The sequence below is a fragment of the Entelurus aequoreus genome, linkage group LG01 (genome assembly GCF_033978785.1).
Source record: "Entelurus aequoreus isolate RoL-2023_Sb linkage group LG01, RoL_Eaeq_v1.1, whole genome shotgun sequence".
In the NCBI taxonomy this organism is placed as follows: domain Eukaryota; kingdom Metazoa; phylum Chordata; class Actinopteri; order Syngnathiformes; family Syngnathidae; genus Entelurus; species Entelurus aequoreus.
The window spans coordinates 20,075,405-20,096,978 of NC_084731.1; the positions used below are offsets into that span (position 1 = coordinate 20,075,405).

General features: G+C 38.1%; 1 protein-coding gene across 1 annotated transcript in view; it reads right to left on the minus strand.

The window, feature by feature from the left end:
• Positions 1-4,950: 4,950 nt before the first annotated feature.
• Positions 4,951-21,574, minus strand: part of phactr3b (phosphatase and actin regulator 3b) — a 98,620-nt gene continuing 81,996 nt past the window's right edge. Inside the window, exons 10-13 of the mRNA XM_062045442.1 lie at positions 13,554-13,615; positions 10,726-10,866; positions 6,653-6,729; positions 4,951-5,580 (exon numbers count right to left, since the gene is read on the minus strand). Coding sequence (XP_061901426.1) covers positions 5,565-5,580; positions 6,653-6,729; positions 10,726-10,866; positions 13,554-13,615 — 296 coding nt within the window. The 3' untranslated portion in view covers positions 4,951-5,564. The remainder of the gene's footprint in view (positions 5,581-6,652; positions 6,730-10,725; positions 10,867-13,553; positions 13,616-21,574) is intronic.

Below are 21,574 nucleotides of genomic sequence, written 5' to 3' on the forward strand. Positions count from 1 at the left end.
TTCCTCAGCTAGCTAGCTGCTAAGCTAGCGCGGAGAAAGGCAGCGCCGGTCAGTAAGAAGCTACTCCTACAGACCGCGACCACTTCCCTGAGGACAGCAGGAACTTCACTTGGTGACAGAAAACACTGTGAGTAATGGCTTCCTGCGCGTCTTGCACCATACTCACGGAGAGGTTGGCTCTGCTAGAGGGCCGTGTCCGCCAGTTAGAGCAGAGTAATGTCGTAACTTTAGATGTTGCGGACACATCTGCTAGCGTTAGCTGTAGCGAGCTAACTAGCCCAGCTTGTAGCAGTCCTAAGCGGCCTACAAGCTACGGTGTACCGGTTGAGACGCATAATAGATTTAGCTCTTTAGCTAGTCCTACACCCCAGTCTACCGGGCACCACACCTTAGTTATAGGGGACTCCATCACCCGAAACATAAAGCTTAGCAAACCAGCCACAATAAAGTGTATCCCCGGGGCCAGAGCACCTGACATTGAAGCTAATCTTAGGGAGCTAACTCGCAACAGGCCTAGTAAACACGTACGACAGGCTAATCGCACCACTAATTATGCGAATATAGTTGTACACGTTGGCTCCAATGACACTAGAATGAGACAGTCAGAGATTACAAAGAGAAACATAGCCAGGACTTGTGATCTCGCCAGAAAGATGTCCAGGCATCGAGTAATTGTCTCTGGCCCCCTGCCTGCGAGAGGCAATGATGAGAGATATAGCAGATTAGTCTCGCTTAACAAGTGGTTGTCTAGCTACTGTAGGCAGCAGGGACTAACGTTTATTGATAACTGGCCCTCTTTCTGGGGCAAACCAGGCTTGCTGATGAGAGACGGCCTTCACCCTAACCAGGAAGGCGCCATCATCCTGTCTAGAAACATAGACTACTATTTAAGTCTCACTTGACTGACTACACTAGAGCAAGCCCGGTCACAGGCAATTACAATGTCTGTTAGTCCGGGTGAGGAGTCAGTTAAGCTAGAACTAGCCAGCGCCAGGCTGGATAATCCATGTACGCATAGTAATTCTCTTAGAATAATACACAATTCACATAATGTTTTTTCTGTTGTGTCTGTGTCAGGGGTGGACATGCATTCTACTGAGGTGGCAAATTATGATATGTCCAGTCTATTGCAGCACCAAGCAAACAATCGGAAAATTCCCGTCATATCAATTCCTAGATATGGTCGAAACTATTTAAAGTGCACTACGCATAATAAACGCAACATTGTTAATATTGCCACTACGGATAATCTTAACAAAAACTCGTCAAAACAGCCCAATACCTATAATATGGGCTTTTTAAACATAAGATCATTGTCTCCCAAGGCGTTATTGGTTAATGAGGTCATTAGAGACAACAATCTTAACGTCATTGGTCTTAGCGAAACCTGGCTCAAACCGGACGAATTTTTTGCGCTCAATGAGGCATCTCCTCCTAACTATACGAATGCGCATGTTGCCCGCCCTCTTAAAAGGGGAGGGGGTGTCGCACTAATATACAATGAAAATTTCAACCTTACCCCTAACCTAAATAATAAATATAAATCGTTTGAGGTGCTTACTATGAGGTCTGTCACACCGCTACCTCTCGACCTGGCTGTTATCTACCGCCCCCCTGGGCCCTATTCGGACTTTATCAGTGAATTCTCAGAGTTCGTTGCTGATCTAGTGACGCACGCCGACAATATAATCATAATGGGGGACTTTAATATCCATATGAATACCCCATCGGACCCTCAGTGCGTGGCGCTCCAAACCATAATTGATAGCTGTGGTCTTACACAAATAATACATGAACCCACGCATCGCAACGGTAATACAATAGATCTAGTGCTTGTCAGGGGTGTCACCACCTCCAAAGTTATGATACTTCCATATACTAAAGTAATGTCCGATCATTACCTTATAAAATTTGAAGTTTTGACTCTTTGTCAACAAGCTAATAATAATAATAACTGCTATAGCGGCCGCAACATTAATGCTGCCACAACGATGACTCTTGCTGACCTACTGCCTTCGGTAATAGCACCATTCCCAAATTATGTCGGCTCTATTGATAAACTCACTAACAACTTTGACGATGCCTTGCGCGAAATTATTGATAGTATAGCACCGCTAAAGCAAAAAAGGGCCCCTAAAAGGCGCACCCCATGGTTTACAGAAGAAATTAGAGCTCATAAATTATCATGTAGAAAACTGGAACGCAAATGGCGCGCGACTAAACTTGAGGTTTTCCATCAAGCATGGAGTGATAGTTTAATAACTTATAAACGCATGCTTACCTTAGCTAAAGCTAAATACTACTCAAATCTCATCCGCCTCAACAAAAACGATCCTAAATTTCTGTTTAGTACAGTAGCATCGCTAACCCAACAAGGGACTCCTCCCAGTAGCTCCACCCACTCGGCAGATGATTTTATGAATTTCTTTAATAAGAAAATTGAACTCATTAGAAAGGAGATTAAAGACAACGCATCCCAGCTACAACTGGGCTCTATTAACACAAATACGACTGTATATACGACGGACATTGCCCTCCAAAATAGTCTCTCTATTTTTGATGAAATAACATTAGAGGAATTATTACAGCGTGTAAGTGGGATAAAACAAACAACATGTTTACTTGACCCACTTCCTGGGAAACTTATCAAGGAACTGTTTGTATTATTAGGTCCATCAGTGTTAAATATTATAAACTTATCACTTTCCTCCGGCACTGTTCCCCTAGCATTCAAAAAAGCGGTTATTCATCCTCTGCTCAAAAGACCTAACCTCGATCCTGACCTCATGGTAAACTACCGACCGGTCTCCCACCTTCCGTTTATTTCCAAAATTCTCGAAAAAACTGTTGCACAGCAGCTAAATGAACACTTAGTGACTAACAATCTCTGTGAACCTTTTCAATCCGGTTTCAGGGCAAATCACTCTACGGAGACAGCCCTCGCAAAAATGACTAATGATCTATTGCTAACGATGGATTCTGATGCGTCATCTATGTTGCTGCTTCTTGATCTTAGCGCCGCTTTCGATACCGTCGATCATAATATTTTATTAGAGCGTATCAAAACACGTATTGGTATGTCAGACTTAGCCTTGTCTTGGTTTAACTCTTATCTTACTGACAGGATGCAGTGCGTCTCCCATAACAATGTGACCTCGGACTATGTCAAGGTAACGTGCGGAGTTCCCCAGGGTTCGGTTCTTGGCCCTGCACTCTTTAGTATTTACATGCTGCCGCTGGGTGACATCATACGCAAGTACGGTGTTAGCTTTCACTGTTATGCTGATGACACTCAACTCTACATGCCCCTAAAGCTGACCAACACGCCGGACTGTAGTCAGCTGGAGGCGTGTCTTAATGAAATTAAACAATGGATGTCCGCTAACTTTTTGCAACTCAACGCTAAGAAAACGGAAATGCTGATTATCGGTCCTGCTAGACACCAACATCTATTTAATAATACCACCTTAACATTTGACAACCAAACAATTAAACAAGGAGACTCGGTAAAGAATCTGGGTATTATCTTCGACCCAACTCTCTCGTTTGAGTCACACATTAAGAGTGTTACTAAAACGGCCTTCTTTCATCTCCGTAATATCGCTAAAATTCGTTCCATCTTGTCCACTAGCGACGCTGAGATCATTATTCATGCGTTCGTTACGTCTCGTCTCGATTACTGTAACGTATTATTTTCGGGCCTCCCTATGTCTAGCATTAAAAGATTACAGATGGTACAAAATGCGGCTGCAAGGCTTTTGACAAAAACAAGAAAGTTTGATCATATTACGCCTATACTGGCTCACTTGCACTGGCTTCCTGTGCACTTAAGATGCGACTTTAAGGTTTTACTACTTACGTATAAAATATTACACGGTTTAGCTCCAGCCTATCTCGCCGATTGTATTGTACCATATGTCCCGACAAGAAATCTGCGTTCAAAGAACTCCGGCTTATTAGTGATTCCCAGAGCCCAAAAAAAGTCTGCGGGCTATAGAGCGTTTTCTATTCGGGCTCCAGTACTCTGGAATGCCCTCCCGGTAACAGTTAGAGATGCTACCTCAGTAGAAGCATTTAAGTCCCATCTTAAAACTCATTTGTATAATCTAGCCTTTAAATAGACCCCCCCTTTTTTAGACCAGTTGATCTGCCGTTTCTTTTCTTCTCTCCTCTTCTCCCCTGTCCCTTGCGAGGGGGAGTTGCATAGGTCCGGTGGCCATGGATGAAGTGCTGGCTGTCCAGAGCCGGGACCCCGGGTGGACCACTAGCCTGTGCATCGGTTGGGGACATCTCTGCGCTGCTGACCCGTCTCCGCTCGGGATGGTTCCTGTTGGCCCCGCTGTGGACTGGACTCCCGCTGATGTGTTGGATCCACTGTGGACTGGACTTTCACAATGTTATGTCAGACCCACTCGACATCCGTTGCTTTCGGTCTCCCCTAGAGGGGGGGGGTTACCCACATATGCGGTCCTCTCCAAGGTTTCTCATAGTCATTCACCGACGTCCCACTGGGGTGAGTTTTTCCTTGCCCGTATGTGGGCTCTGTACCGAGGATGTCGTTGTGGCTTGTACAGCCCTTTGAGACACTTGTGATTTAGGGCTATATAAATAAACATTGATTGATTGATTGATTGATTGATATCATGCTAACTTGTTTAGCTCCTTTTGCTGGTATACACCGAGTCATATTTTTTGTTACTTGACGCTATCTAGCCAGCGTGCTAACTGTAAGCATTTCAGTTGGGCTTCGGCTCATCAGCATTCACATGAAATGTCTACTGAAATTGCATTTTGTAGTTCTTTGAAGAAATATCTTATATTTTGCACCGGTTTTGAAGGTGAAAACTACCAAAAGGACCCCTGCATCCTTTTGATTTGTTGAATGCTTGTTTGTTTATGTGTGGCCTACATTTGATTGGCTGGCCATCAGTCCAGGGTGTATCAGGAGGGGCGGTATAGATAATGGATGGATTGATGGATGCAAGTGATTTAAGATTCATGCTAATTTTGCAAATCTTGTCTCTAGCAACAGCTAATAACCCAGAAATGTTGGGTGAGCCAGATTTTCAAACACAAGACAAACTCATGAGTCTTACAAATAGAAAACCTGTATTGTGCAGACAATAAATAGTGCTTACAAAGGGTTGTTGTCTTGTACACAAACAAAGGTTCCTTTTTAAGAACATTAATGCTGTCGATATGAAACTCGTCAACTGAACCAGGTGTGAGTCGGGGGACAGGACGGTGGGGGGTGGGTGACGACTTCTCCAACAAGAACTGGGCCAACGGGCCGCTTGCACCTTTGCCCCCTGTGGCGTTGTAAAGAAAGTCTTTCAAAAGAGTCTGATTAGAAAAAATGAAGGTCAGTGCTCCTCTGAGTAGGTTTCGCTTGGTCTTTCTGTCCACTCGCTGGCTCTTTTCGAGAGACATAGCCTCCAAGGTTTGCTGGATATATCAGAATATCAGGACACCCACTGACTGTGGGACAGTACACATGGAAGACTCTGTGCAAGGGCTTCACACACTGAACCAAATATCAGCAGCTCTTCACAGAAGAAATCTTGCTAAGGCCGATGGAACCTGCAGAGGGGACAAAAAAATGGAGCTAATTATGCTCCTACTGTGGCTTCATCAATCAGGAGGTCTATTTTTAGCTCAGAGGACTTATAAAGCAGCCAGAATGGGATATTGCCTACATCATTTAGGCCCAAGATTAGGGTTAGATTCTTTAACCCTGTCAGACCCAAATATAGAAAAATCTAAAAAAAAAAAAATTGACCTTTCGGTTAAAAAAAAAAAATGTTTATGTATGTTTTTAAAGAAATTTTGTAATATTGCAACATTGGGCTTTGATGGGAGCAATATTTCTGTATTTGTACTCACGTTGTCTGAACAACTAAGGGTTCATTTGCAGGGTTGATTGCTTACTTAGCCCCATTAATAATAATCACACATTAGTTATATTTTTATGAAGTCATTTATTACAAATATAAAAAATATGAAACAAGATAAAACTCTTTAAAAACGCTTTTTCCCCCTCTTTCTTTCTTTTCATGACATCGGTCATAAAGACTTTCATTGGTGGTGAAAGTCCTAAAAACAGTCCCTAACGTCTGTAGAATGTATACTATCCATGTATAGAGAAAATACTTCAGCCAGTGATGTAGTGGAGGGAATACAACCTGTTTGAGCCCACTGCAACAAGCCAGCTATTTGACCACCACATTCACCCAGTGTTGTATAATTGCAACAATTATATAACAAGCTCTAAATGAAATGTGATACATCTGTTCCACAATAACTACATATGTACATGCTCTAGACTTTGTAATAACACCCCCAAAAAATATAAAAGACATTTTAATTACTTGAATCTGATGAATCCTGTCCAATGAAACAAATAGATTTTGTTTGAAGGAAACCTTGAGAGGTTGTGTGAGTTCATGGCCAGAAGAAACAAATGTACGATCCAATAGCCTTGTGAGACTGAACAATAGGACCCAATAACTATGTAAATGTGGTAAAAAAATACATATAACAGATTGTTTTTTAGGATGGTTAAAGGTAACGTTGTCATTTTACAACAAGGGGTGTTACAGGGTTAAGGGTTACATGTCACAAAGGCAAAGATCAGGATCGTTGACGTGCAAACCTTGTCAGATGTTTGCTCGAAGAATGAACCTCCATCTCCGTGCTTTTGAACTCATTCAGTTCCTTCCGTATGGCGGCCTGCAAAACAAAAGCGGCATCCGGCGTTAGCGCCGTCGTTCCTCTCAGTCCTTAGAATACGGCAGGTTTATGCAACCGCCGGCCCGCAAAAGCTTTTTAATTTGGCCTCCCGAACATCACCCGAACAGGCTTGATGAAACCATTTAAACTAGGGTTGTGCATGTATGCAGTACTCCCGCCCCCCCGCAGGGGGCAGTAGCAAAGCATTTTGTGACAATGAAACAACAGTAGGGTGAGTAGAAGAAGATACGTGATATTAGATTTATGCATGCTAGTTCTGGCTATTAGGCTGTTCTAGTTTTATTTTTATTTATTTTATTATCTTTTTATTTTTTTTAATACACTGTAGCACTGTGGAGCAGCAGACGGCGTCCACAAAGTACATCCGTACATGACATGACAATCAACAACAAAATAGGAGCACAAAACAAGAACTAAAACACTACGCACAGGAAAACACCAAAAACCTCAAAATAAGTCACGGCGTGATGTGACAGCTCATGACAGTACACCTACTTTGAGACAAGAGCTATAGTGATGCATGCTTGGTTATGGTTTGAATTCATATCCAACAATTGCGATAACGACTTTTTTATTGTCAATATCGGCTGCTGAGTTTATATTTTTTAATGTTTTCTGCTGGTGTTGTGCCTCGAGATTTTTTCAATGTAAAAAATGTGCCTTGCCTCAGAAAAGGTTGAAAAACTCTGTTGTAAATCACTCGCAAAAGCAGTTAATGTAAAGTTCAACACAGAAAAATGAATGAGCAACCACATTTATGACTAAAGAAACTGCAAGAGGACTTGCTGTTTGGCAAGCAGGTCACTCTAGTTGTTTTTTTTCCTGTGACGTCTAGCGGTTTGTAAAGCCTTAACAATTAATTATAAGCAATTGTTAGTACCTAAACCCGACCATTATTTCTAAGGACCGGGGGTGCCAGACTTGTACCTTCACCATTAGTCTTATTTTGAACATACTGGAGAACCAGCGTCCTCTACAGCAGACATTTGATTCTGGTCTATTTATTTAGCTGTTTTTAAGGACCTTCTACAAACACAGCTAGTCAAAGATCATCTCAGTGACAGCACTCTAGTGTTTTTTTGAATCTGCTGCAAAAATGTGAGTCTCTCGCAAGTTTATGAACTGAGGCCACCAGTTGAATAGTCCAAATGGTGAAAAAGAGAGGACCTAAAATGGAACCTTGAGGAACACCACAAGTATGACTCAATAAGTTGAACAAAGGACTACTGACTGCATCTGAAGCAGAGGTTACATCAACCTGAGTAACTTTTGGGATAAATTGTTCTTCTAAGAGTAGTTTTAATGCAACATACTTTTACTTGAGTATATTTATAGAGAAGAAACGCTACTTTTACTCCGCTCCATTTATCTACATTCAGCTCGCTACTCGCTACTGATTTTTATCGATCTGTTAATGCACGCTTTGTTTGTTTTGGTTTGTCAGACAGACCTTCAAAGTATGATCTATCGCATGCCTGCGTTTCACCAATCAAATACAGTCACTAGTGACGTTTGACTCCGTTTCACCAATCATATGCAGTCACGGTATAGCTCGGTTGGTAGAGCGGCCGTGCCAGCAACTTGAGGGTTGCAGGTTCGATCCCCGCTTCCGCCATCCTAGTCACTGCCGTTGTGTCCTTGGGCAAGACACTTTACCCACCTGCTCCCAGTGCCACCCACACTGGTTTAAATGTAACTTAGATATTGGGTTTCACAGTGTAAAGCGCTTTGAGTCACTTGAGAAAAAGCGCTATATAAATGTAATTCACTTCACTTCACTTCACTGGTGACGTTTGACTCCATTTCACCAATCAAACAGAGCCAGGCGGTCACATGATTAACTGCACATAAAGTTTCAGCGGCAAACAACAACAAGCTTAAGCTTACATGAACTCAACATCAAATTTGAGGAAGCACATCTCGGTAAGTAATGTTAGTAGATATTTTGGCTGTCACCGTAGGCTGATGTTAGCTTCCCTGCTATGAATCACCGTCAAATGTACATCGTGTGGGGACATTTATTAACGCACTGCAGCCTCATAGACAGACAGAGACACACACTCACACGCACAGTCGCACACACACTCACACATGCATACAAACACCAAACAGAAGTGCACAGTGTGTTCCCAGGTGCAGCCCACACCTATCAGTTTATGGTTTGCGTAAAGGCTAACTTGTTATTTTCCTTTGTAATCTCTGCCTACTGAGCCTATGGTGCTGTTAAGTTATTGTGGCTCAATTTGCCTTAATTTTTTTTATCTTAATGTATTATTATTTAATGTATTATTGTTTTAGTTGCTTAAGAGATATTCCTGGCTCTGAATTTGCTCATTCCTATTTTTATGTTTTTGTGCATTATTTGTTGCCCTCATCATTAAACGAACAGGTTACTCATCAGTTACTCAGTACTTGAGTACATTTTCACAACACACTTTTTACTTTTACTTAAGTAAATATTTGGGTGACTACTCCTTACTTTTAATTGAGTAATAAATCTCTAAAGTAACAGTTGTCTTACTTGAGTACAATTTCTGGCTACTCTACCCACCTCTGATCTGAAGTAAACAAGCTTCACCTTATCACCCTACAAATGCATTACATAGACATTTCTAACTGCCAAAAAGGAGAGGATCTAAATAGGTGACTTGAGGAACGCCTCAGTTATGTAAATCGCATATTTGGACCCCCGTGTTCTATGTTTGTTAGAAGGTTAAAAAGCCAATGGAAGGATCTGCCAATTTGTTAACTGTGGTCCAAGTTCCTCTATACAAAAGGGGCACTCTAGAACTGAACTCGGGGGCTGGTATGGTGGCGTTGGTCACTGGTCGCAAGTTGAATAGTCCTAATATACAGTATGTCCTGGGCATGACGTTAAAGTGCATCCGGCAGTGGAGGCTCCTCTATGGGGTCTTGGGGCACCAGGAGGTTAACCTCTTTACTACTGTTACCCCAGGTGGCCCTTGGCAAAGGCCTAGTATCTGACTGCCCCCTAGCCAGGGATACGGTGAAGACCTCAACGGCGGAAGACGGTAGATGTATGAACCACCACAACGGCTGCGATGGCGGAAGAAGGCACCCCCACATCCATGTGGGCCCAGTTATAGGGAAATAACAACCCAAGACCTCAACGGTGGAACAAGCGGAGGATGATTGCTAACCCTACGGAGCGTCACAACGGCTGGGATGGCGGATGAAGGCTGCAGCAGAAAAGGGTCCCCAGTCGTCTTGGACTCCATGCCACTGGACCCTGACCCGGATCTGTCAAGGATCGTGTGGTGACTGTCTGTGCACCAGTCTCTCCACGTTAAACGAAGTCACGCACAGGCATCCTCCATAAAGGGATACCCCCCTACCAGGAGGACCGTCATACTCTCTTCGAGTGATCACCGATGATGAATATACAGTATACTGTATAGAGTGGGAAAATAAGAATTTGATCGCCTGCTGATTTTGTAAGTTTGCGCCCTGAAAATTTTTATGGTAGGGTTCTAAAGTTATTAAATAAAGTTTATAAATTAATGTGTATTTAATGGGAAATAAGTATTTGATCCCCTACATACTCTGACCCCCACAAATCGGCTTGTTCCTTTTTAGAAAAGTACTCCGAAGCTCAGCTCATTATGTGGATTCAAAGCTCTTAACCCCCATGGGCAATACCAGAGACCTGTCAAAAGGACCCGCACAAGACTGGAATCTGCTACAAAACCATCAACAAGATGAGACACTTTTGGCACATTCATTTGAAAATGGAGGATAAACAAGACTACGGCAAATCGCCCTCGGTCTGGAACTCCATGGAAAATTTCACTTCATGGGGGCGAGGATAATTCATCGTGAGGGACTAGCCCAGTAAACTCTGTAAATCTCAAGTCCCCCCTGGAGTGCTAGTAGATTTAGATTTAGTTAGATTTAAGTACTTCAGTATACAGTCACAATCATTTTCAGGTAGAAACCACATGGTTTCGTACTCACTTTATCAGCAGCAGACAGTCTGGTCCAGGGCTTGTCTGCTCGCCTGTCGTAGTCCTGAGCTTTGGCCACTTCCACATAGTCACTGAAGCGAATGAGGATCTTTCTGTCCCTCAGCTCGCCCACCGTCGGCCGCTGGTTGAGCTGCGCCAACATAATGCAAGTCAGTGGGCTTCTGCTAAAACATGCTAGAAGGGGTTTCTTTCTGCTTCTGGTCTCTGGCTCCCCCAAAAACAAAACAAAAATTCCCATTTCTGCCTGTGATATTGATATTGATACGCAATTCTTACATCCGTAAAAACACTTTCTGGCTGCCAAGGGGGAGAATCGGGATTGCTTATATGTACTTTATGTTTATGTCATACTGTACTGTGTGAACCTGAGGAAAAGTCCGGTACAATAACTGTTTTACTAGAATCAGTTGTGAACATGGATTCCTAAAGTTGTAATGCGTAAAATTCTAATGGATCTGGTGTAAATCTAGTACAGTTCTTGTACCGGACTGTTCCTCAGGTTTACACAGTACAGTATGACATAAACATAGAGTACATATAAGTAATCCCGATTCTCCCTCTTACCAGTTGTCTTACAAACGTGCCCTCTGTTTTTGCATGTTCACGTCAAACAAGTGGTGTCCCAATTCTCCTGAGGGCTAAGTGCCAAATGGTGCACGACCCTCGACAGAGTCCACTTCAAGTGAGGACCGCACTTGCAACCAAGTGTTATGACAAGAAAGCACATGAATGTAAGTATTTGCATTATTAATTGTCATAGTAATGACACTCACATTTTATCAGGTATTCAATGCTGAGCTACCTGGCATAAATATTGCCATGTTTCTGAATATTATTTTGATTTTAAAACCACTCATCAAACAAGCTAGCTAACTGTGTAGCTACTAGACTACGATGTCAGACTTGCAGCTAATGTACTTCACGACAATTTACTACAATTTATGAATGATTAAACAGCTAATTTCCTTTAAGATTTTACATTAACCATGTTGAGAATGTTTAGTTTTTTTAAATTACTCATCGAACAAGCTAGCTAACACGGCTGTAGCTACTAAACATTGTTGTCAGACTAGCAGCAAACATACTTCACGACAATTTACTACAATTTATGAATTATTAAAAACAGCTAATCTACTTTCAGAAATTACATTAACCATCTTGAGAATGTTGTTTATTTTGAAATCACTCATTGAACAAGCTAGCTAACACGGCTGTATCTAATAAACGACAATGTCAGACTAGCAGCAAAGAAACGTCTCTACAATTTATGAATAATTAAACAGCTACCGTATTTTTCGGAGTATAAATTGCTCCGGAGTATAAGTCGCACCGGCCGAAAATGCATAATAAAGAAGGAAAAAAACATATATAAGTCGCACTAGAGTATAAGTCGCATTTTTTGGGGAAATGTATTTGATAAAACCCAACACCAAGAATAGACATTTGAAAGGCAATTTAAAATACATAAAGAATAGCGAACAACAGGCTGAATAAGTGTACGTTATATGAGGCATGAATAACCAACTGAGAACGTGCCTGGTATGTTAACGTAACATATTATGGTAAGAGTAATTCAAATAACTATAAAATATAGAACATGCTATACGTTTACCAAACAATCTGTTACTCCTAATCGCTAAATCCCATGAAATCTTATACGTCTAGTCTCTTACGTGAATGAGCTAAATAATATTATTTGATATTTTACGGTAATGTGTTAATAATTTCACACATAAGTCGCTCGAGTATAAGTCACACCCCCGGCCAAACTATGAAAAAAAACCTGAGATTTATAGTCTGAAAAATACGGTAATCTACTTTCAGATTTTACATTACCTTGTTGAGAATGTTTAGTTTTTTTAAATCACTCATCGAACAAGCTAGCTAACACGGCTGTAGCTACTAAACTTTGATGTCACATTTGTAGCAAACGTACTTCACTACAATTTATGAATGATTAAACAGCTAATCTACTTTCCGAAATTACATTAACCATCTTGAGAATGTTGTTTATTTTGAAATCACTCTTTGAACAAGCTAGCTAACACGGTTGTATCTAATAAATGACTATGTCAGACTAGCAGCAAACATACTTCACGACAATTTACTACAATTTATGAATGATTAAACAGCTAATCTACTTTCAGAAATTGCATTAACCATTTTGAGAATGTTGTTTATTTTTAAATCACTCATCGAACAAGCTAGCTAACACAGCTGTAACTACTAAACGTTGATGTCAGACTAGCAACAAACATTCTTCACAACAAATTACTACAATTTATGAATGATTAAACAGCTAATCTCCTTTTAGAAATTACATTAACCATCTTGAGTATGTTGTTTATTTTGAAATCACTAATCAAACAAGCTAGCTAAGACGGCTGTATCTAATAAACGTTGATGTCAGACTAGCAACAAACATTCTTCATGTCAATTTACTACAATTTATGAATGATTAAACAGCTAATCTACTTTGAGAAATTACATTAACCATGTTGAGAATGTTGTTTATTTTTAAATCACTCATTGAGAAAGCTAGCTAACACGGCTGTATCTAATAAACGACAATGTCAGACAAGCAGCAAACGTACTTCACGACAATTTACTACAATTTATGAATGATTAAACAACTAATCTACTTTCAGAATTTACGTTAACATGTTTTGAATATTGTTTTCTTATTTCAAAATGACGACCTAGCTAACGCAACTATTGTACATATTGTAGCTTCTGTGACGTATGTGTTTTATTGATTAATTGGGTGTGTTTCAAGGGTGAGGGTTAAAGGTAAGACCAAGTGGGAGAAAAGGGTACCTTTCTGTTCAGCCGTTGTTTGATTTCCCGCCTCTCCTCCTGTTCAATTTGGTCATTTCTTTCTGTCGAAGAAAAACAAAAATCACATGACAACCTATTGTTACTAAAGTACATCCCCTCACTGGTTTCATTATGATTCTGAGAAATAATCGGCTGACTTGACCTAACAATCAATACTACGCGAGACGGTTGGAGTTTAGTTTGGTTCGGGTGCAAGTGTTGGGGCAGGCAACATTCTGATGGCACAAGCAGCTGCTCCGCAGGCTCACAGGTGTCCAGTCCGAGCTGAGACAAATGTTTAAAAGGACTCCATTCCTGAAATGCCACTTTAGTCTCTATGTCCAGTTTCTTCCTGCAGAACAACATTAGACTGAATAAGTTGCAATGATGTCAATGCTTGAACGCCAATTTGATTACAGCAGGGCTTTTTTGTTTCACCCGCAGCATATTCTGAAAATAAACTAAATTAATCATTGATGAAATATATTCTCATATATTACACTAATCTGCTTTTCTTCTGCAAAAAGTGAGGACACTCAATAGTCAAAATGGTTTAAGCACCCAAACTTGTAGTCCTCCGTTCATTATATTTCCAATTCTGAAACGCAAATCAATAAACTAAATTAAGGCAGTTTTTCTATTTTTATTGTATATGGCAGATTTTAAAACAAACAAAAAAGGGTTGATTTTTCATTCACGCATTTTTGCATTTTGGATGAACATATACTCGATTTTTGTGTTTATCTGGAAAAATTAAAATCCATAAAAGGAAAAGAGCACAAAATCCAATTTGATGGCAATATTTGAATGAAAATCAACACTTTTTTGTTTGTTTTAAAATCTGCCATATATAATTAAAAAAGAAAACGTCCCTAATTTTGTTTTTTGATTTGCATTTCAGAATTGGAAATAGAATGAAACGGAAAGAACGGACCTTTTCCTACTATGGATTTTAATTTTTCCAGATAAACACAAAAATCGAATTTGTGTTCATCCAAAATGCAAAAATGCGTGGTTATCTGTGTGATGACAAATTGAACCGGAAGCAGTATTTGAGCTTTTCCTTTGCGTTTAGCATGTTTTTAGCGTAACGGTAACACCTTTGTTCGGCAGGAGTCCTATTGTCGGTTTAAAAAAGTGTCATTAAATAGTTGTCCAACTTTTGTTTCAGAAATGAAAAAGAAAAAAATGGCCCGAAATTTGTTTTTTGATTTGCATTCAAAATTGGAAATAGTATGAACTTCATTCTATTTGATTTCTTACAAAAAAACAAATCAAAATAAAACAACATATCTTCCATAAAACTAAATTATAACGGCGTTTTGGATTGTATTATATGGCAGTTTGAAAAGACAAAAAAGTGTTGGTTTTCATTAAATATTGCCAAAAAATTTGATTTGTGACGTTTTCCTTTTTATGGATTTTTATTTTTCCAGATAAACACAAAAAATCAAATTTATGTTCATCTAAAATGAAAAAATGCGTGATCTGTGTGATGACAATTTGAACCGGAAGCAGTATTTGAGCTTTAGTTTTTAGCATAACGGTCCGTGTACCTTCCGTTCATTCTGTTTCGAATTCTCTAATGCGAATTAAAAAAAATAAATGTGGGCCATTTTTTCTATTTTCATTATTGAAACAAATGTTGGACAACTATTTAATGACACTTTTTAAAAACGACAACTGCTGAACAAAGATGTTACCGTTATGCTAAAAACATGCTAAACGCGAAGGAAAAGCTAAAATACTACTTCCGGTTCAATTTGTCATCACACACATAAACACGCATATTTGCATTTTGGATGAACATATATTCGATTTTTGTGTTTATCTGGAAAAATAAAAATCCATAAAAGGAAAACTGCACAAAATCCAATGTCATGGCAATATTTGAATGAAAATTAACACTTTTTTGTTTGTTTTAAAATCTGCCATATATAATTTTAAAAAAAAACGGCCCTAATTTTGTTTTTTGATTTGCGTTTCAGAATTGGAAATAGAATGAAACGGAAATAACTTTTCCTACTATGGATTTTAATTTTTCCAGATAAACACAAAAATCGAATATATGTTCATCCAAAATGCAAAAATGAGTGGTTATCTGCGTGATGACAAATTGAACCGGAAGCAGTATTTGAGCTTTTCCTTTGCGTTTAGCATATTTTTAGCATAACGGTAACATCTTTGTTTGGCAGGAGTCCTATTGTCGGTTTAAAAAAGTGTCATGAGATAATTGTCCAACTTTTGATTCAGAAATGAAAATAGAAAAAATGGCCCAAAATTTGTTTTTTGATTTGCATTCAAGAATTGGAAATAGAATGAACGGAAGGTACACGGACCACTTGTCAATCTGTTGTGACTTTGGCACCAAGATTAGTTGACATAATCGCCAAAAAATCCTCGACAAAGATTCGCTATCGTCGATGAGTCAGTTAATAAAATTGTAACTGATAGACTGCCAGGAATGTTCATACAGTATTTACATGTCTATTCCTTTAGGTAAACAACCCTAACAGCACTGGATACAAATATTTTTGCGCTGAATGTCAGGTTGACACGACATCTTGCACTTTATTTTTCACTGCGGTTATATACTTTTTGTAACAAAGTAAAACATTTTGTTTCTAAGTAATTTTGTTACAATTGAATTTACTATAATAGGTTTAAAAAATTAGTTAAAATCAAGTCACAGCGTCAGACACAAATGTGTACAGCAGATTATAAGCAATTATCGTTTGACTTGTCGACTAATCGAAAAAAATAATCGCAGACTAATGGAAAAAATAATCACGGACTAGTCGACTAATCGAAAAAAAATTCAAAAAATTGCTGACTCGTCGACTAATGGAAAAAATAATCGCTGACTAGTCGACTAATAAGAGTTGCAGCCTTAGTCAGGATGTCTGCATGGTTTCAAAAGGACATTGGGATCAGTAACTCTTTTTGTTGCACCTAGTTCGAAACCGCTTCTGTATAACTAATAATAAATCAAGTCACAGACTCAGCGTCAGACTCAAATGTGTACTGTAGATCACAAGCAATAATCGCTTGACTAGTCGACTAATCGAAAATAATAATAATCGCTGACTCGTCGACTAATGGAAAAAATAATCGCTGACTAGTCGACTAATAAGAGTTGCAGCCTTAGTCAGGATGTCTGCATGGTTTCAAAAGGACATTGGGATCAGTAACTCTTTTTGTTGCACCTACTTCGAAACAGCTTCTGTATAACTAATAAAAAATCAAGTCACAGACTGAGCGTCAGACTCAAATGTGTACAGTAGATCATAAGCAATAATCGTTTGACTAGTCGACTAATCGAAAAATAATCGATGACTCGTCGACTAATCGAAAAAATAATTGCTGACTAGTCGACTAATAAGAGTTGCAGCCTTAGTCAGGATGTCTGCATGGTTTCAAAAGGACATTGGGATCAGTAACTCTTTTTTGTTGCACCTAGTTCGAAACCGCTTCTGTATAACTAATAATAAATCAAGTCACAGACTGAGCGTCAGACTCAAATGTGTACAGTAGATCATAAGCAATAATCGCTTGACTAGTCGACTAATCGAAAAAATAATAATCGATGACTCGTCGACTAATCGAAAAAATAATTTCTGACTAGTCGACTAATAAGAGTTGCAGCCTTAGTCAGGATGTCTGCATGGTTTCAAAAGGACATTGGGATCAGTAACTCTTTTTGTTGCACCTAGTTCGAAACCGCTTCTGTATAACTAATAATAAATCAAGTCACAGACTCAGCGTCAGACTCAAATGTGTACAGTAGATCATAAGCAATAATCGCTTGACTAGTCGACTAATCGAAAATAATAATAATCGCTGACTCGTTGACTAATCGAAAAAATAATCGCTGACTAGTCGACTAATAAGAGTTGCAACCTTAGTCAGGATGTCTGCATGGTTTCAAAAGGACATTGGGATCAGTTACTCTTTTTGTTGCACCTAGTTCGAAACCGCTTCTGTATAACTAATAATAAATCAAGTCACAGACTCAGCGTCAGACTCAAATGTGTACAGTAGATCATAAGCAATAATCGCTTGACTAGTCGACTAATCGAAAATAATAATAATCGCTGACTCGTTGACTAATCGAAAAAATAATCGCTGACTAGTCGACTAATAAGAGTTGCAACCTTAGTCAGGATGTCTGCATGGTTTCAAAAGGACTCCAACATTGGAATCAGTAACTCATTTTTGTTGCACTTAGTTCAAAACGGCTTCTGTGTAGTTTGATATCGAGAGCCATATTCTGTGCAGTGGACATCTGCATTTATTTCTAAAATGTGTACATTACAGGCCAAACGTTTGGACACACCTTCTCATTTCAATGTGTTTTCTTGATTTTCATGACTATTTACATTGTAGATTGTCACTGAAGGCATCAAAACTATGACACCTGTGAAGTGAAAACCATTACAGGTGACTACCTCTTGAATCTCATCGAGAGAATGCCAAGAGTGTGCGAAAAAGTAATCAGAGCAAAGGGTGGCTATTTTGAAGAAAATATAATATAAAACATGTTTTCAGTTATTTCACCTTTTTTTGTTAAGTACATAACTCCACATGTGTTCATTCATAGTTTTGATGCCTTCAGTGACAATCTACAATGTAAATAGTCATGAAAATAAAGAAAATACATTGAATGAGAAGGTGTGTCCAAACTTTTGGCCTGTACTGTACCTCTGGCAACAAAAAAAATGCCCAATGCAGAGGACGCAGTTAAGTTTGTCTTCAAAATTACAAGACCAAACTATAGAGTCTAAACCGCAGGCGTCAAACTCAAGGCCTGTGGGCCAGTTCTGGCCCTCCACATCATTCTATGTGGCCCGCGAAAGCCTAGAAGAAATGGGTTTCCATAAAATACTTTTTTTTTTTTACTAAATGCATTCGTTCTTTCAATTTTGACAGAAAAAAATGCATATTTTCAACTTTAATATTTAATCATGCCAATTATATTATTATATATGTTGCAAAACTATTTTTGTGAGATAAAAACAAATAGTTATATATCTGCTTGTCACTTTTATTTATGATTTTAAAGCAAGGTATACATTAAAAAAAAATCTAATAATCAAATGCATATGCATTTCGATTAATCATGATTAATCACAGGTTTTTACCCGCATGCATAACGTACCGTATTTTTTGGAGTATAAGTTGCACTGGAGTATAAGTCGCATTTTTGGGGGAAATTTATTTGATAAAACCCAACACCAAGAATAGACATTTGAAAGGCAATTTAAAATAAATAAAGAATAGTGAACAACAGGCTGAATAAGTGTACGTTATATGAGGCATAAATAACCAACTGAGAACGTGCCTGGTATGTTAACGTAACATTTTATGGCAGCGTTTCTCAAAGTGTGGGGCGCGCCCCACTGGTAGGGGAATAGAGACATGACAGGTGGGGCGCAAGGAACGGGAGGAAATTTCACTTAAATTTTATTTAAAAAAAAAATTATATTCTTGGATTATTTTTTTTTACTATGCTTTCATTTTCTATACACACTGTAAATCACTTTGTGATTCTGTCTGTGAAATCCGCTATATAAATAAATGTAAATTACTTATTTTTCCTGTAGGCTTTAAATTTCTAGGTAGGAGCGAAAGTTTGACAGACATAGCAACAGTAACTAATGGGGGCGGAGCTAAGCGGAACAAACTTTCGCGCGGATGGGTAGCAGGCTAAGAATGGCAGTGTCAAGCCTGCAACCCCGATTTGAAAAGCTGTGCAGTGCAAAACAGGCTCATTGCAGCCACTAATGCTGGATTACTGTAAAACTCATGTTCACTTGCCCTGTCTTGCCAAATGCATAGCTCCTCCTTTTTTGTTTTTGCAAAGACTGCAAAGTGGCACTTTTATTTTATTTATTATTGAAATTGATGCAAGTTATTTGATTTATTATTGAACTTGATGCAAGTTATAACACTTTTATTTTATTTATTATTGAAATTGATGCAAGTTATTTGATATATTATTGAACTTGATGCAAGTTATAATACTTTTATTTTATTTATTATTGAAATTGATGCAAGTTATTTGATTTATTATTGAACTTGATGCAAGTTATAACACTTTTATTTGATTTATTATTGAACTTGATGCAAGTTATTTGATTTATTATTGAACTTGATGAAAGTTATAACACTTTTATTTGATTTATTTTTTAACTTGATGCAAGTTATTTGATTTATTATTGAACTTGATGCAAGTTATAACACTTTTATTTGATTTATTATTGAACTTGATGCAAGTTATTTGATTTATTATTGAACTTGATGCAAGTTATAACACTTTTATTTGATTTATTATTGAACTTGATGCAAGTTATAACACTTTTATTTGATTTATTATTGAACTTGATGCAAGTTATAACACTTTTGTTTTATTCATTATTGAGCTTGATGCAAGTTATTTTATTTATTATTGAACTTGATGCAAGTTATACCACAGCTGCACAGTTATTTTATTTATTATTGAACTTGATGTTATTTTGTCTTTTTGAGTTTGAATGTATACAACTTGATGTTACTTGATGTTCAATAAATTTGAAAATGTTAAGCTTGGCATTAGCGTTCTGTTGGGGCGATTGGGGGAGGTGGGGCTTGAAAACTCCCCCTTGTCCAAAGTGGGGGATGACAAAAAAAGTTTGAGAACCACTGTATTATGGTAAGAGTCATTCAAATAACTATAACATATAGAACATGCTATACGTTTACCAAACAATCTGTTACTCCTAATCGCTAAATCCCATGAAATCTTATACGTCTAGTCTCTTACGTGAATGAGCTAAATAATATTATTTGATATTTTACGCTAATGTGTTAATAATTTCACACATGAGTCGCTCCTGAGTATAAGTCGCACCCCCGGCCAAACTATGAAAAAAACTGCGATTTATAGTCCGAAAAATGCGGTAATCTACTTTCAGGCTTTACATGAACCATGTTGAGAATGTTTAGTTTTTTGAAATCACTCATCAAACAAGCTAGCTAACACAGCTGTAGCTACTAAACTTTGATGTCACACTAGTAGCAAACGTACTTCACGACAATTTGTGAATGATTAAACAGCTAATGCACTTTCAGAAATTACATTAACCATCTTGAGAATGTTGTTTATTTTGAAATCACTCTTTGAACAAGCTAGCTAACACGGCTGTATCTAATAAACGACTATGTCGGACTAGCAGCAAACATACTTCACGACAATTTACTACAAAACTATGAAAAAAACTGCAACTTATAGTCCGAAAAATACGGTAAATGCATTCGTTCTTTAAATTTTGACAGAAAATAATGCATATTTTCAACTTTAATATTATCTGAACATGCCAATTATATTATTATATCTGTTGCAAAACTATTTTTGTGAGATAAAAACAAATAGTTAAATATCTGCTTGTCACTTTTATTTATGATTTTAAAGCAAGGTATACATTAAAAAAAAATCTAATAATCAAATGCATATGCATTTCGATTAATCATGATTAATCACAGGTTATTACCCTAGTAAATTAAAAAAAAAATTAAATGACCCTCTGAAAGCAGCCATTACTGCGATGTGGCCCTCAATGCACTGAAAAAAGTGAAATCTAAGTAAGATTAAAAATCTCAAATAAGGGTGATATTTGCTTATTTTCTGTCTGATAAGATAATTCTTTTCACTAAGCAGATTTTATGTTAGAGTGTTTTACTTATTTTAAGGGTTTTGGTCCTAAATGATCTCAGTAAGATATTACAGCTTGTTGCTGAGATTTGATGACCTATATTGAGTAAAACATGCTTGAAACTAGAATATCAAGTGTTGCAAAGCTGTGTCATCAACACTCACAAGTATAAAACTACTTTTTTAAAGTAATCATTTCTTATTTCAAGCATGAAAAAAAAAAATCATGATGCCGAGCGCATATCATTATGTCAAGATAATGGCACTAGCATTTACTTCATTTAAGAATATTTTTCAACATATTGAGCAAAAAGGTCTCTTTTTTTTTTCT